The 17,579-nt window shown below is 37.3% G+C and overlaps 1 protein-coding gene across 3 annotated transcripts in view; it reads right to left on the reverse strand.

Moving 5' to 3' along the window:
- bcas3 (BCAS3 microtubule associated cell migration factor) overlaps positions 1 to 17,579 on the reverse strand; it is a 224,822-nt gene that overhangs the window by 135,705 nt on the left and 71,538 nt on the right. For all 3 annotated transcript variants that reach the window (XM_079611583.1, XM_079611582.1, XM_079611584.1), the window contains exons 17-20: positions 7,327 to 7,451; positions 6,827 to 6,992; positions 6,267 to 6,367; positions 1,212 to 1,312 (exon numbers count right to left, since the gene is read on the reverse strand). In XM_079611583.1, coding sequence (XP_079467709.1) covers positions 1,212 to 1,312; positions 6,267 to 6,367; positions 6,827 to 6,992; positions 7,327 to 7,451 — 493 coding nt within the window. The remainder of the gene's footprint in view (positions 1 to 1,211; positions 1,313 to 6,266; positions 6,368 to 6,826; positions 6,993 to 7,326; positions 7,452 to 17,579) is intronic.

The following is a 17,579-nucleotide window of genomic DNA, read 5'->3' on the forward strand; positions in this document are numbered from 1 at the left end:
AGATAAATAGAGCCATCAACAGGGTTTAGACTGTGTTTAGCCAATAGCTGTCGCTGCACGTGTTAATGGTGTCATTAGGCAGGCGGGATGTGATGGGGGATGTATGCTGTCGCTAATGCTGGTACATTAACAACCTTAAGGTTTAAGAGCTTTGGCTGGGGCCGTTCAGGCCACACAAAAACTGCCACACACATGCTGGACATGTAGCATCTGGGTAATCAAGAATATTAGATCATAAAACTTACAGTGGGGTTCAAAAGTCTGAGACCACATTGTAAATCTGGGAACAAGGACCTAATTTAAAAGATTTTGAACAATTTAAAATTAAGAATTTAATGATGCAAAATAAATAAGGAATGTTTAATATTCTGCACTATTTTAGTAGGCAACGCTAGTGCTGTTGTTAGTAAGCATAATTCTAGCAAATACTAAATTAAATTTTCAATTCATTTGTTCATTGATGTTGTTATGCTGATAATATGATTAATTTTTTTTTTTAAAGAAATGTATTCAATTGCAAAAAAGTCATTTATTTAGTTATTTTTATTTATTGTTAACAAAAATGTTTGTTTATTGAAATAAATATTTTAGATGAAGTATTAGAGTTTAAAGTATTAGATGAAAAACTTCAACTTTTTAGAAAAATTATATTAGAAATGCTGTCTTGGCAAGTGAAAAGTACTAAAATCAATAAAACTTTTATAAAAAATTTATAAAACGTAAAAAAATAAAATAAATATATAAATATATATATTTATATATATATATATATATATATATATATATATATATATAATATATATATATATATATATATATATATATATATATACGGTGTATATATATATATAAAATTTAACGTTAATAAACAATACTATTAATAATTCTAAAACTACACTGTAAATAAATAAAAGCTTGCTTTCTTATCTAATAAATCAGACAATCCTGCATAACAGTGCCATGCTTTAGTCTGGATGACAGGTGGAAATAAAGGATAACAAATTTGACCAGATCCATGTTAGGTGTACGTACCTGGTAATGGGGCAAGGAATTATTTATGCCTTCTACTGGCAGCAACTCAGTGATGCATTATCACTGTAAGTGTTTCACTGAAATTTATGATGCGTGTAGTTTAAGTGCTGTTTATTACGGTTAAAGTTAAGCTAATGTAGAGATAAAGGTCACAGGAGAAGGCCGGAGCTCTGACTGACCTGTGAGAGCCATTCTTCATCCTCCTGGCCACTGTGATCGGAGGCCAGGCTGTCATAAGACTCATGCCGGGTGATGGGGCCAGGGCTGCCAGGAGGTACCACTGCACACAGAGAAAAAAAAGTAAAGATTAGTTATGTACTAAAACTAGTATATTATATTATATTATCAACTTGCCAATAAATAAATAAAAACTGTAATTACATTATAACTGTTTCTGTAAGAATTGCACTTGCATAAAATAACCATTATATTAAATTATTTTATATTATATTATAATAATTATATTATATTAAGAGATAACCTTGCCAATAAAAAAATAAAAACTGAATGTTGTTCCATTATGACTATTTCTGAAAAAAGTGCACTGCAAGTCACTTTCATAAAAGTGTAATACATTATATTACATCATATGAGTTGGCTTGCAACAAAAACATGTCATTCCATTATTACTGTTTCTGTGAGAATAGCACTTGCATAAAATAACCATTATATTATATTATATTATATTATATTATATTATATTATATTATATTATATTATATTATATTATATTATATTATATTACATTATATTATATTATATTATACAGTCACCTTGCTAAAACAATCTTCAGGTCACTCCATGATAACTGTTTCTGTACTAAGTACACTGTAAATCACTTTGCATAAAAGCACCAATAAAACACCTAATTAACTATTAACATTTCTGTGCTGTAGAAAGCCAGTCAAAATGTTCACAGTGCGTTCTGCTATGTGAGAAAGTGAGACAGATAAAAGAGTGCGGAGCTTTCAGCAGCAAAGACAGCAAGGACAGAGACAGATGGAGCACTTGGAGGCTTCGCTAAGCAGGCGCCAAGTATTCAGACTAATGTGCACAATCAGTGGTTTCCCTTCCCACCTCCAGGCAAACACATGCCTTTGTTACCAATGTACATAATACAGCAGTGAATAATAAAGATGTCAAGCCCTCATCTGGAGGACACAAGGAGCCCGTCGCTCTTGTTCCCTCTTCTTCTCTCTGTCTGTCTCGCAGACATAAGTGCTCACACACCAGGTGTTCAGACACACTTGATGAGGTGATCCTGCCAGGTTCATGGCACAGTCACTACTGTGTGAGTAACAGATACACTGACACCTCCACTCGAAGAGGAAATCTGCTCGCTATCGGCCCCACTCAATCACAGTAACACTAGCCGCTGCCAGAGCGCGGCCTCCGCTATCCCAGCACGCCGCATTATGCCGACATAAATCGTAGAGTGACTTACCGACCTCTGATGGGTCAGAACAGAGCCAGACCATGTTACCTCTTAAACACAATCAAGCTCTGGCCCTCCTCCTTCCCCCCCTCCCAAAGCCCAGGGGGACAATAAGTGTTGACTAATAAATAATTGAAGCGTAAGAACAGTAGCTGGCTCTGTAGATCGGGTTACAGTGGGTTCATAATGGCCGGGCTTAAGAGGTCGAGGGCTCCTGGACTGTTAAGAGCAGTTTATCTGTTGTGAGTTAGAGTGTGAGCAACAGAATAAGGACAGGAAACAGGCCCTGACCGCATAAACCCGCAGTATCACAGTCAAAGCCTGGTTACAAATTTGCTTTGGCCACCAGCACACAAACGACCTTTCAGTTAAATAATGTTTGTTCAGGTGCATAACTGTGTACGCATTGACACCTGGAAACAGAAGCCAGACCAGGTTTTGTTAATGTTGTTGCCATTACTGGAGTTATTTTCTCCAGACTAGAAAATAACTACAGTAATAAAGAAAATACCCCTTCAATAAATTCATTCTTAATTTATTCTTTTTTTTTTTTTTCAAAAGCAAATAAATCAATATATTGAAAATTATATGTATATATTTCAATATTTATATAAAGAAGTCAATATGTGGATAAGAATGTGTGAACATCTAAATATATATTATTATTTACAGTGTTGGGAAGGTTACTTTGGAAATGTAATAGGTTACAGATTACAAGTCACCCTATTTAAAATGTAATAAGTAGTGTGACGATTTCAATTACTTTATTAAAGTAATGTAACTGAGTAACTGTAATTTAATTACACATTTTTTCTCAGTAACTGTAAAGGATTAGTTACATTTATTTTGTAATTAAATTACATAATTGTTACATGTAACTAGTTACTCCCCAACACTGATTATTTAGATATTTACATGTGTTTTATCTTTTATTAATTCATTCATAAGTGTGGTCTCCGCTTGTATTAAATGCTTTTTCTATTACTGTTGATATTTTCCCCACATTTTCTCAAAATCAAAAATATAAATTTAAGCCCATTACTTATTGAGTGAATCCATGTTTATTAATTATTTTTTCCCAATACAAATGTTTATTAAAAACTATATTTATTTATTTCCATATGTATATGTGAATAAAACATTTTAACATTCTAAATATTTACATATCTATTAAATTTGTATTATTTATTGTATTAATTAACTTATTGTATTATTATTTGCTTTAATGCATGTTTTATTGCTTAGTCCACAGAAACTATTATCCTATATATGGCCATTTTGTATGTACTGTACATTAAAAAAAGTTTCATCAAAAGAATTCTCCATGTTTGTCATATGACATTTTCTTCGGGTTTGTCCTGCATTAAATGTTTCTGCCATTACTGTAGACAAAAAGTGTCACTTCAAAAAAATTAGATTTACTTCATTATTTAGTATACTCCAAACACAGCTATACAAATAATGGCAGGTGTTTGGATATATTTTGCTCGCAGTGTTCCAAAAACACAATGAAAGATTATGTTAAATAAATGTGCTAAATGTCCTGCAGCTCGGAACAAAACCTTCACACCTTTCCTTAAGAAATCAGGACTCATTCATTAGAGAGCTCTCAGACTCACAGCCGCCACTCTCTCTGCTCAACGACAGCTAATGTCGCAAGCTGAGGATTCCCTGAGCGCTGTCAGTTGGACCGAAGGAGCTTCGCTGGGCCAGCGTGTCCTTGTTATCTACCCATCATCTGGGTATCATCAGCAGTGGCTGGGTAATGCTCCCCTTCCCGAGAGCTACCAAAGGCTGGGCAGATGGACAGGTGGAGATAGTGACCAAGAAGTGGCGCCACGGTTGCTTTTATCACCAGTCGTGCAGGCTCCAGCTCCTCTGACCCTACCGTCCACATGCTGCATTTTTAATCAGCCAGGTCATCCAATCTAGAAGCAAGACCAGAGCTGTCAATCACAAAGCCCTGCTCGCTGCGAGTCCTCACAGTTTGAGGGTAAAGGCACGCACCCCGCCCAAATCTGAGACGACTGAGCCTGGGAACTGTCCACTACCAATGCACCTCTGCTATCTCCAGCTCTCTTCCGCCGTCTTTCTTTGTATCCTCTCCTCTTCACAGTAGCCTTTTACAAAGTAATTACAAAGAAAACGACAGGCTGATAACATTAACGCCCCAGCTAAGGCTTCTTTGTGCTTGATCCCTAAAGGAGGCGCATCACTTCCTGTGTACAACTGCTTAACTGAGAAGACCAAAGGGAGAATCTTGTCAACAAAATTATTGATGGAAATGTTTGTTAAAGTTTTTTTTTTTTTTTTGGTCAACGTTAAGCCCAACGTTAACAAAGACAAAAAAGTGCATCATTATGATAATTATTTCAATTAAAACAAATGTTTTAATATATTATCGCAAGCAAAGTGAAAAATCTAAAATCACGTACATTGCATTCGTAAGTCGTTGCCGTTAATGGCTCGACACAATGCAGTGAACAATCAAAGCTAATAATAAAATAAAAGGTAATAATCATTAAAAATAGGAAAAAATTACATTTCAGGATATTAACATAAATTTATCTAAAAAAAGTGTTTTAGATAATCCAATCATAGTCAATAAATGTCTTACTGATCAATGTCTTAATTAATATATCAAATATTTGATTATCTGAATAATTTTGCACTTTTGAAGTAAAATGCCAATTTCATCAAGTAAAACTAGATGCTATTTTAAAGTAAAATGAATGGCAAAAAAGTATATATTTAAACATTATGTAATAATATTATAATATAATATACACAAGCACACAAACACACACACGCACACAGTATATACACATATACATATACATATATATACATACACACACATACTGGAAACCCCTAAACTACATTGGATATGTCAGTGGTTGCTGCTCGCAGTGCGATACAAAGCAGAGAGCAATCAAAGGTGGCACGTCGTGGGCTGTCCAGCACGCTGAGGGCCAGGGGCGCCGGGGAATCATGGCCAAATGCATATGCACATATACTCTCCTGAGTGTCAGGTCGGGGAGGTTCAACTCTAACAGAAGTGCACGGGGCAAAGATCTCTGGCTTATTTTAATTAGACATTAACGTTAATGCACTGAGCAAGCTCATTATGCCTTTCTTTGCCCCTGGTGAACCACATCCACACCGAGCCGCTGCCACGACCGCTCACGCCCGGCTATTTCATCACTCTGACACATGCATGGCGATTAGACCGACTTCTGGAGAATATTCTACCCGTTAGGCCTTGAGCGCTTGGGCTTTAGTGGCAGAGAAGAAATGTGAAGCTTGGCCTGAAGGACCCAGACAGCTAATTACTCATTAATGTTTATGATTATCCAGCTAACGTAACAATGCTCACTTATTCAAGATATATTAGATGTGTGGTCATCCGTGAGCCTTCTGCCCTCGAGTTGCATTCTCTTGCCTTTCATATGTCAACCCAAAGTGCCCGCGCTCTCTATGCACTTGTTATTAAATTACATGGGTTTAAAACCACACTAATTGGTTTAATCTGAACTTCGGGTTAATTTGGCTCTATGATGAGTTTCAGGGCACGGATGTACACCAGAGTGACAAAGGCCTGATTCACGACACCACCGGAGACAGAAAAGCGCTTCACCAACTGCTACGTCAAATGGAACGGGCTTATCTTCAGCAACCTTTCAAAAACGGGCAGACAGAGGAGATTGAGTTTACCGTGCATGTTTCTTGTGTTGTGGTGCACCAATAAAGGCTAAAAACAACTGTCTCCAGTGTGACAGACGTACACACATATACTTACATCCAGCCAGGAGGTACTGATAGTACTGCACGAAGTCTGAGGCCAGCACCAAGGGGTGGTTGCTGTTGAAAGGTGGTTGTAGCTCATTCCACTGCGGTGTCCTACTCAAAACAAACACAGAAATCAATTTAGGAAGCGCATATCAAAGGGCCAGATGTATATAACAGTCTCCAGCTGAGCTATAATGGACTCAAACTCTCCGCAGCCCTGCAGAACTTCCATTTCTCAAATCTCATGTGAGCTGCACGGGCTATACAGCTCAGTACATATAATCATTGAACATGTACAATCAGATCAGAAAGCCATTCGGAGAGCAACCCCTGCCTGTTTCCATTTTCTTCGCTCGGTCACAAGCATTATTGCATTACGACTGAGCTCAGCGTCTGGGTCCGTGGCAAGCTGTGACATTAATCATTTGCTTGCCCTCATTAAGGCGCCATATAAGCTGTTTTATGTAAATGGTACGACTGCAGTAGGTCGTGTCAGGTGCTTCTGTCGGACTGAAGGTGAAGTGTAAAAGCAGGTAAATAGGTGTGGTGCTGAGAGCCTCGGGGCAAGACCTGGCTAGATTCCAACAGGCTCTCGGACAGGTGTTCAGCTCCAGAGGCGTGTCGTCGCCTATCTTTTGAGCCGTGCTGATTGGACGAGGCTCCAGGACATGCTCCACCAGGTTTCCGTAGCAGCTCAGGATGTACAGCGATTCAACAACAGCCTGGCGAGACTGATCTAACAGGGAAGAAAAGTCGAATCCAAGTTTTTAAAGATTAAGATAGTGGTTTCTAACATGGCCTCAGAATTTTTTGGAACAGATTTTGAAGTTCCATCTGATTCCACTTAAAGAAGCAAAAAGAGCATACCAAAGCTTATGATAAATAATAAATAATAAATGAATAAAATATAAATATATATTTACTAGGATACAATGAAATATACATTTATTTATTTTTTTAATTTATCACCAACAATCACACCACTTAATTAAGTTCAAGCTTAAAAATTATGTCTAAATAAAGCCCAAGATAAAATGTTCATGCACTGAAGGTTGTAAGCCATGTCAAACCTTTCTCTCTCTTCAAGTTGGGGTTGGTGATAAACCAAGAGCGAGAGGAGGCGAAGACTGCAGCCACGCAGAACTCCCCACCGCTGGACTTACTGGGTGAGATTTGGGGAGGCGGCTTGGCTTTGCTGCAAAAAAGAGACATAAATGACAATAAGAATATAGAGAGTGAAAGTCTGCTTTTGGAGAGTGACATCCAGAGTAAAAGAGGAAACATAAAGCCACCTCACAGACGAGAAGAGAGACACGGCTGAGAGGAACAGAATCAAGACACATTTTCCTGCATATGAATGACATCACTCAAAAAGTTTTGAATGAATATTGCACATCCACAAATAAAACACTGGGCTCGTAACCAACAACATACTACAGCACACATTCACTCTTCATGCAAGTAAAAAAAAGAAAGAAAAAAAAGTCACAATCCAAAGAGACAGTTTACAATAAAATAAAATAAAACCATTTAATAAAATAAAAAAGTTTATAAAATAAATCGTAAATACTTTTAAATAATCAGTTTTACTGGATTGTAATTTCACTTCAATTTGTATTGGGAGAAATAGCCACTTTTAAGTTTTAATTAGAAAGTACAATTTCACCACAGTTGTCAAAACCAGAAAAACATGGCCTCACCAAACTGCTATCTGAGGATGTTTTATATATTCCTTTTTTGAGTGTATAATGATGTTGTTAAAGCTCAACACACACACTAGTCGGTACAGATACCACATAATGGCAGTAATTTTCTTATAAAGCTGCTTCAAATGGAGGCTTTTAAGTAGCTTTGGAAGGCCTCATTCCAGTCTTGGCATTTGAGAAAAATGATTAGGGCCTATTGAATTATTCTTTACGTCAGTAAGATTTTGAAGAAGCCAAGAAGAAAAAAAGGGTCATGGGCTGAGAGATAAGGGCCTGCATATGGAATTCATCCTAGAACAGTAGCCATGTGGTATCATTGTCTGACTTCTGCACTAACCCGCACTGTAAAACCTGCCCTCTACTGTATATCTCATTCAAACAATAGACTCCAAAAACACTGACTACTGGCATGTCACACAGAACCACACTCCGGATACAGTACCATCAGCCATGCACACATACACATTTGATTGGATGAAGTACTTGACACGACATTCTAAAAAAACGCAGTACTCAATGCGCAAAACGATAAATAAATAAAAACAGTGATTTCTTTCTAAACTAAGCAAACCTTTGTAACATCTATTCAATATTTACAAAATATTATAAATGTCTAAATTATCTTTACTCTGGGACTTTTTAATTTTTAATTTTTTTAGATGCCAAGGACTCTTAAATATTTGAGCCCCGTGATTAACAGGAAATATAAAGGCAGCTATATATTTACATGTACAAATATCCATTTATATTTAGTGAGAAAATTTGTAAAAAACAAAAATAAAAATGAATGATTTATAATTTAATTAAATAATCAGCTGTAATATCGTTTTACAGTATTGTTTGGGGTCAATAAGATGTTTTTTTATTTATTTATACTTTTATTTCAAAAAATGAAAACATTTACAATGCCACAAAATATTTATTTCTCAAATAAATGCTAGACATTTCTATTAATCAAAGAATCCTGAAATCCTAAAAATACACCAGAGTTTTCACAAAAATATTAAGCAGCACAACTGCTTTCAATATAGTAATAATAATAATAAGAAGAAATGTTTCTTAAGCAGCAAATCAGAATATTAGAATGATTTCTGAAGGATCATGTGACACTGAAGACTGGAGTAATGATGCTTTACAGTCACAGGAATAAATTACATTTTAAAACATATGCAAATATAAAACAGTTATTTAAAATTTTTATAATATTTCAAAATACTTCTGTTTTTGATCAGATTAATTCAGCCTTGGTGAGCACAAAAAAAAAACATGTTTTTCAAAAACATTAAAACCGACCCCAAATGGTTGAGTATAGGGATGGCCCGATACCGATACCAGTATCGGGTATCGGCCCGATACTGAGCTCATGTACTCGTACTCGTAAAAACGCCCCGATACCAACAACCGATACCAGGCAGCGTGTGTACAGTGTTTGTGTCCAGACAAAGAAGCACTGACAACAGAAAGTATAATGGGGATAAAAAAGAAGGCTGTCTATGAAGTAAATGTATCATATTAGTGAAATATTAAACAAAATATAGTAACGCCTATATAGCTGTGGTGCGTGAGCCGATAAGAGAAAAACGCGCAGTGGAAATGAGCGCGCCGCGGCACCGAAGCGCGAGCTGGTCGAGCGCATCAGACGTCAGTGGAAAGTTTGTAGTTCAGTCGGATATCAATGGCAAAGAAAGTAAAACTTAACTGACCAGAGAGAGAGAGAGAGAGAGAGAGAGAGAGAGAGAGAGAGAGAGAGAGAGAGCGCGTGCACTTCTGTTGAATGCTCTGGATTGCTGATCGTTCACTCGGCACGTATATTTGGATTAAAACTAAATCGTATATGTAAGTAAAACATGAACTGTTACCTTATTTATGTTTAACGACATTATTACAGGACATTTGCAGGTCAAGAAGTTACATGAACTTCAAACATCCAAAGCGCGCGCCCCGAAAACCATCGCCTCAGACAGCGCGCGAACACTGAGTGGAATTATTTCACTATTGCGCTTGTACGGATGAATTCACACAAAACTATGTAAAAACGCCCGTCTTGGCGAGTATCCTAGTAAACAAAGTATATTATATGTCAAGTGAACGTAGACAGTATAATTCAAATGGGTTTCAAGTGCGTTCGGTCTTAAAGGGGCAGCAGTTGAATTAATCTGCTGCTGTGTTTTAATGTTAACCAGACAAAGAATTTACTCTTGACTAAATAGGCTACCTTTTTTTGTAACTTCACAAAAAGATCCATCTATATTTAATTTATACAGTAATGAATATGCAGTGCATTAAATATATTTGATGAACAAATTAAGTTTACATTTAATAAACAAATATGATTTGACATTCTTTTGGTTTCTCTACCAATACATTTAAAAATGACAAATGCATGAATTAAATTAATTGAAAATAAAAATACAGGTATCGGTTACGGTATCGGTATCGGCGAGTACCAAAAATTAAAGTATCGGTATCGGACTCGGCCTGGAAAAAGTGGTATCGGGCCATCCCTAGTTGAGTATATTTTTTTATAATTCTATTGTACTAAAGCCAAATCAAACAATTAAAATATTATTTGGAACACATCTAAAATGTCAGATGTATAACGCAGAAGATAAACATTTTCAATTCAAATTTGTTCGTATAATGCTATGCAAAGTTAATTTTTAAACGCTGAAATGTTTTGCAGGCCCCAGACACTGCCTTTCAGTTTGAAAACCCTTGATACATATGATTAATTCATCAGCATATTATGCAATTAATTCAAATCCCATCTGTAATCGAATGACAGCCCTAGTCATTATGCACTAAAAGATCAGATAACTGCAAAACAAAACTGCCGATTGTAATGAAATTGTTGTAGACCGTGGAGTCTGGACTGGGAGTTAATGTGGATGAATTGTCCAGTGTTTGAACCGGGACTCCTCCAGCCTTGCATTACACTAATAGGTGTTGAGTGACCTGTTGCTGAGCTGCACTCTCACTCTGTCACTTCCCTTAAAACTGTCATCAAGTCGTAAATTACTCTCAGGACGAGGAGTGATGTTGACATCTTTGTTTAGCCGACACCAGGCGAGGATTGCTGGTCGGGAAGGACTAAAGACAAAAAAGACAAAGTAAAGAAAAGCAGGGAGAGATATTGGCACATGTTTATTGGTGTTGGACGGAGGTGAACCGAATAACTAAAAAGCTGAGCAGTGCGTGCTGCTGATGGGGAGATACGAGAGGTTTGTTAGTATATCTCCTTTGCCGAAAGCAGGCAAGAGCGTCTCGCTATCTGTCAGTGTAGAACAGGGGACACAGGACTAAACAAACACGCTCAGCCAAGTACAGTGAAGTGCACATTTCCGTTTTCCCCTCCTCTAATAAAACCAGGAATCCCAAGAGGGATAAAAAAGGAGAGAAGACACCAGACATTTTGAAAACCTCAAATCTTTAGAAACGCCACTTCCTTTGCCCTGACCATCACTGACCGTAGAGAAAAAACATTGAGTGTAGCTCAAAGAAGCATTTAAATCCTTCCTGCCCCACTGCTGAGTTCAAGGCAACGAGGAAAAGTGAACGAGCTAAGCAGTTTTCCAGTCGAGGATTGCAGGTAAAGATCTGGCATTTTCAGGACGCAGTTTCTCGAAAGGAAAACTGTAAAGGATGGGAGCACAGATGTTTTTAATAACAACACCAAACCGACTTCGGTGTGTGACTAAACATTTATTCCTCTGAGATCACAGGCTGACGCCGTCTGCCACAAATCTGAGAGGAAATTGTATCCGTTTCTGAGTGCTTTGCATAATAAATCTGGAAATATTCTTTAAAAGGTATACTGTATAATGTCATGCCAGTAATGATGATGAGACCAAAAACACTGCAAAGAACCAGTCTGAGCTAAAAGCCGGGCATAGCTTTGAGCGCTCATCTGCTAGCGGTGCACTAACTATGGCCAACTATGGTAAGAGGTCTTTTGAAGAGGCTTTGGTCAGAAGATGATTTGGTCAACATGTTCTTATTTGAGAGCACTTCACACTTGCATTGCGTCTGAATTTCCTTGAAACGACCGCTGGAGTTGGTTTGTCTGTATATGAAATCACTTTTTTCCTCTTAAAGTGGCTAGCGTGACTCAAGCTGTAGTGATTCAGCGGGCCATTTGAGCGAACGGATTATTCTAAATAAATATTGGCATGGGGAGCAGCTTACACAAAAATGTATCTGAAAATCAATAAATTATGAAACTTAAACATATTTAGTGAGATGGAGGAGAAGGGAAGACAGACGCTACTAAACAGAAGCCAATTTCGTCTTCCCCCTATTGGCATTTCCCCTGCTGCTTCTAGAGTGTTTTTTCCCCCTCTCTCTCTAACTAATTCACTGAAAAGACTCCTTGCATGTCATTTCCACTTTTAATTTAACATATGAGGACTCTTGACGTGAGCTAATAGCTTTTCCTCAAGGGCATAATTCAATCTGTGATGTCCACCATCAAAGCCTGGCCACATTACAGTCCCGGCCACAGACGAGGCGCCATCAGGGGGAAGGCGGCCCCCATTTGTTTTCAAACAAATGCGACGGCGCGCTTTAAACGGTAAGAAGCACGGACCTCATTTTAACGTATCGGGGGACTTGCCGTGACAAGCTGACCATATGGTCGGTGTACGTCAGGCAGCGGGGCCTGTGTTACAAAGCTCATGAAAGGATAGTGCAGAATGCAGACATATCTCTCAACGTCACATTTATTATCTCACAGCAGCTTTTCCTCGGACATGGCTCAGGCACACAGCCACAGTCCACACACACCGTGGCAGCCATTTGGGAGGCCGGCATCAAACGCTAAAAGAGAAACAGAAATTTTTCCCCTCCATTTCCAACGTTCCAGCTCATTGGGATATCGTTGAGGAAGGTGCCTGATTCGGCATGATTTCCCTTTTCCTTAGAGAGATGCTGGAAAATATGAGTTCCCCAGGTGTGAGCGCAGCTGTCTATGGTATTTACAAGCTGGCAGGTTTTGAGGTTTGCGTTAGTTGTACTTCGTTCTTGGCTCTATGGTGTACAGGACACTTCTGTGAGTTTCAAAAAAATAAAGCAGAAAAATAACATGTTAAAGCTTCCATAACCTACATCAATTAAAACGTTTCCTGAACAGTCTCATATCGTACCATTCTTCTTCTTTTTTTATATTGCAGATTCTATTTCTATCAGTATTTTTTGGGAATGAAAAATAGTTCCAGAACCAAGGTAGCTAAAAAGGTGAACAGTCACAGCGCTCTGTAGCATTATTTTTTACTCTTTATCAGACTTACTCTAGATTTGATTACTTTTCATTTACTTTAATCCATATGTCTCCTGAGCTGTTTATAATGAAATCTTATGTTCTGCCAATTTGTATTTGAGCTGATATTTTCCATCTTTTTTTTCTGCGTGGGAGTGTTCTGTTTTGGAATACTAGATGATTCCTCTAATTATTAGAGTCTAATACATCCACGTGATATTAAGCACATTTCACTTCTCTAAAAGGAAAAACTAATTACCATTTAGTACTACATCTAAAATCAATCATATGTTTCCGATGAAATGTGGAGCTCCAGTTGTGTCACACATTAATGTGCCTAGCCCAGTCAAGAGGAAGCTATGGGGAATATTACGATTTATCATGTTAATGATGATGCTTTGAAACACATACGTCCTCAGAGATCACAGTAGAGCAGTGCAGGAAAAAGATCTAATAATTAAAATGTATGTGAGGACACCACAACAAAAGCTGAAACCTAAGCCAGAGGAATGACAGCAGCACATGTGATTTAATTTTTTTAGGGTGTGAGGGATGAAGGGCAGACCGCTTTGCTGAGATTCAATCTTTGAAGCTGCAACTAAAAAGACAGAAACTCTGCAAATGCAGATATACATACAGTATATGTATACTGTATATATATATACATACACACATATACAGTATGTGTGTGTATATATTTATACAATTTATGTGTATACACATGTGACCCTAGACAACAAAACCAGTCACAAGGGTCAATTTTTCAAAATTGAGATCTATACATCATCTGAAAGCTGAATAAATAAGCTTCCCACTGATGTATGGTTTGTTTGACAATATTTGGCCAAGATACACCTATTGAAAATCTGGAATCTGAGGATGCCAAAAAATCTAAACATTGAGAAAATCACCTTTAAGGTTGTCCATTTATGTTCGCGATTGTGCTGCATTCACTCACAAAAATAAATGTTTTATATATTTACGGTAGGGAATTGACAAAATATCTCCATGGAACATTATTTTTACTTAATACCCTAATGATTTTTGGCATAAAAGAAAAATCGATAATTTTGACCCATACAATGTATTGTTGGCTATTGCCACAAATATACCCGTGCGACTTGTGACTGGTTTTGTGATCCAGGGTCACATATACAGTATGTGTGTGTATATATTTATACAGTTTGTATATATATATCCATACCTGCAAACACTTATTTATTTATTTTTTTACAAAATTATGCATTGCTTTCATAATAATCCCCCTTTTGATAGTAAAGTAACTTTTTGAGTTTGCATCTAATAAAATATCTCTGTGTTTTTATCCATATAAACTCAAGCCAATGATTATACATTGTCCAAATAAAATTGTCACATCAAATTAAAGGGTGAAGAAGATGAATGGCTGCAACTGCATTGCACACATCTTACACAACCATCGGCGAGAGCTGTGTGTGGACTGCGGAGCACCGATCATTTTTTCACCCTTATTCCAAATGTCACCAGCCAATAAAATCATAACGAAAGCAATATGAATGTGAACACAAAAGCATTTTTGAATAAACAACCTCTGCCGTCTGTTTGGAAAAAATGAAGCAGGAAAGGAAGGATCACTTTGAAGAGAAGGTTCGTTTAAACCGCAGGACGGACTGACAAACAGAGCTCTGATACTGTCTAATGCAGCAAAACACAACATTTTGCAATGAACTCTAGAACAAAATCTCTTTTCTCTTTCCCATGAATTCAATGACACTGACTAACTTGACTAACCATGCCAAGCTGGTGTCTTAGATATACTTATGACCAACAAAATTCCTCTCACAGTGGCCTTTCCATACAGTACTATTCAACAAGCAACATTTTCAATTAAAAAGAATTAGGTTAGCAAATAAAAAAAATACACAAAAGCCAAACAGCAAATCCACACACAGAAACGGAACAAATAAGTACAATAAAAAACACATCTCTCGGTTCTTCCCACAGCCTGCTAGAATAAACTGAAGAAATAAAAAACAGGGGAAAAAAAATCTTGGTAACAAACTAAAGATGGAATGAACGCAGTCGCTTTCTGAAGCGCGGACAAAGCATGCTGGGAGTGAATTGGAAAAACTCACCATGGAGTTTTAATGGAAAAACATCCAGCCCCAAAGAGGTAGGGTCTTCATGAAGGGACAGATGCACAGAGATAGATGGGAAAAGCATTATTATTATTTGACTGGGTAAACAGTTTACTGTTTTATGATACATACGTTAAAAAGCAATAAAATAGTGGATTTTAATATAATATATATATATGACTCAATTGTTATTAAATGTCTTAAGAAAACTCCATTGGTGGTATTTAGGAGGGACATGGGAGACATGAGGTCCGTTTCTTGCAGTCTGACAGTTCAATAGAAGTTCAATAGTGGTTTAATTGAAGTAAGATGCTGTGAGAGATGTTGTTTTATGCTGAAGGGTTAGTAGAAAGGAGAAGTGGATCCCTGATCTACAGCCAGAGCAATGGATGACCGTAAACATTTTACAGCCAAAAGTGTTTCCCAAAAGCAATAAAAAGGACATGAAATCCAACTCTGGCAGAGGTCGCTGCACACTCTGCGGCCCTTTGGATGAGTTTACTATTCAGTAGGGGTGAATCACTGTCTGCAAAACAAAACCTTACAGTTTTACACAGACATTGAATCTTTCTCATTGGCAAACTTCTACCATGAAGAACTGTTCAGATCAAACAAATCGTGGCGAGAGAGAAGAGTGATGGTCAGGCTAAGTTTATCTTAAAATTACCATTGTGGTTGACATTCTGGATAATGAATGAATCATATTTGCACAAAGGGGCGTAAGATACTCAAACATCACGGGCCGAGCTAAACAATCAAATCAGCAGGTTGCTTAGTAGCATCTCAAGTGGCGCAGTACATCCGTCGAGTGTGACACTTCAGCTGAATGGACACAGCAAATATCCAGCTGTGAAAATGGATGGACGCCAATGCTAAATGAATACGTTGCCAAGGAGATGGATGCATGTTAAACCTGGGTTTGTTTAGCAGCATTGATGATCGGTTTGGTGTTTGTGAGATACAAAACGCCTAGAAAAGATTTCAGGACACACATAAGTAGGACAACAGCAACACCATGCTATCTATCACATGACACGCTCACGCACTTCTAATAAGATCAGACCTGCCTGCAAACCATAACAATAGCATAAAAAGCAAGTGAAAAAGCAGATTTCATCCAAATCCGTAGAGTGCTATGAGGGTCTTTATTCCTGAGAAATGTTTACAGGGAAAGATGCCTGTTAACAGGAAGCAAGAAGTCACATGATGACATCCAGTGAGCGTTTAGGGCAACAACCCCACTTCAGCAGAATAATCTTTCACACGTTTATCTCTCTGCTCTCTGTGATCCTAATGCTGCACTTCCAAAGGCATTAAAATGAGGTGATTTGCGCAAAAGCTTTACGCCATGACATGTCACATGGCTGGGTAGCACCCGAGCTCTTTAAGCTATTTGTACGGTCATTATGGCACTATGAGACAATAGCCCAAAAGCAGCTCATTCACGTATTACACTAAGCCTAATACATCTGTGAGGTTAGATCCAGCCATCCAGCAACACACATGAGTCTTTGTCTCATATATAGGCCTAAATGATATGCCATAGTTGAGCAATATCACAAAAGCGTTGTTTTTATTTCCGTATAGCAAGAGTGTAATCTAATACTGATTTTATACAACTGGTAATATTGTGATTTATTTTATACATAATATTGTCTGTTTTTGATAATTCTTTCCAATGAAAATATTACCTATAAAGCCAGAACTGTTGTGTCTCCGAGAAAAACACAGCGGTGTTTCGTACCTGAATGAATTTGCGTTTTGAGCGAACCAATCAATCAGTTGAACCAATGATTCAATGGCCCATTCATAAAGAGAGCCATTAGGTATGTTCAAATTGAAGTTGGTGTTTGACATCAAAGTTTTGAATAATTAAGTCCATAAGTACGTACTGCATTCCTGTATAAATTATTTACTCATTTAGACATTTACCACCCACCTGCTGGCAGTTTTAGTTTCTTATTTAGTAATATAAGTACTTGCCAAAAAAAATTAATTTGGTTTATTTACATTTACTCACCCTAGTGTTGTTTAAAACCTGTTTGAAGATATTTTGAAGAATGTTAGTAACCAAACCTTTTTGGTCTGTAAATATATCTAAATAATACCAATTCAGATGCAGCTTCTGTAGAAAAACAAAAATCATGGCTGCTGCAGCCTAAAAATCTGTGTGTAATAAATTCAGTGTTGAATCAAATAAAATATTTATTTCTAAAACAACTTTTTTGTAATGACTATTTGATGCT

The sequence above is a fragment of the Phoxinus phoxinus genome (genome assembly GCF_949152265.1).
Source record: "Phoxinus phoxinus genome assembly, chromosome: 4".
NCBI lineage: Eukaryota > Metazoa > Chordata > Actinopteri > Cypriniformes > Leuciscidae > Phoxinus > Phoxinus phoxinus.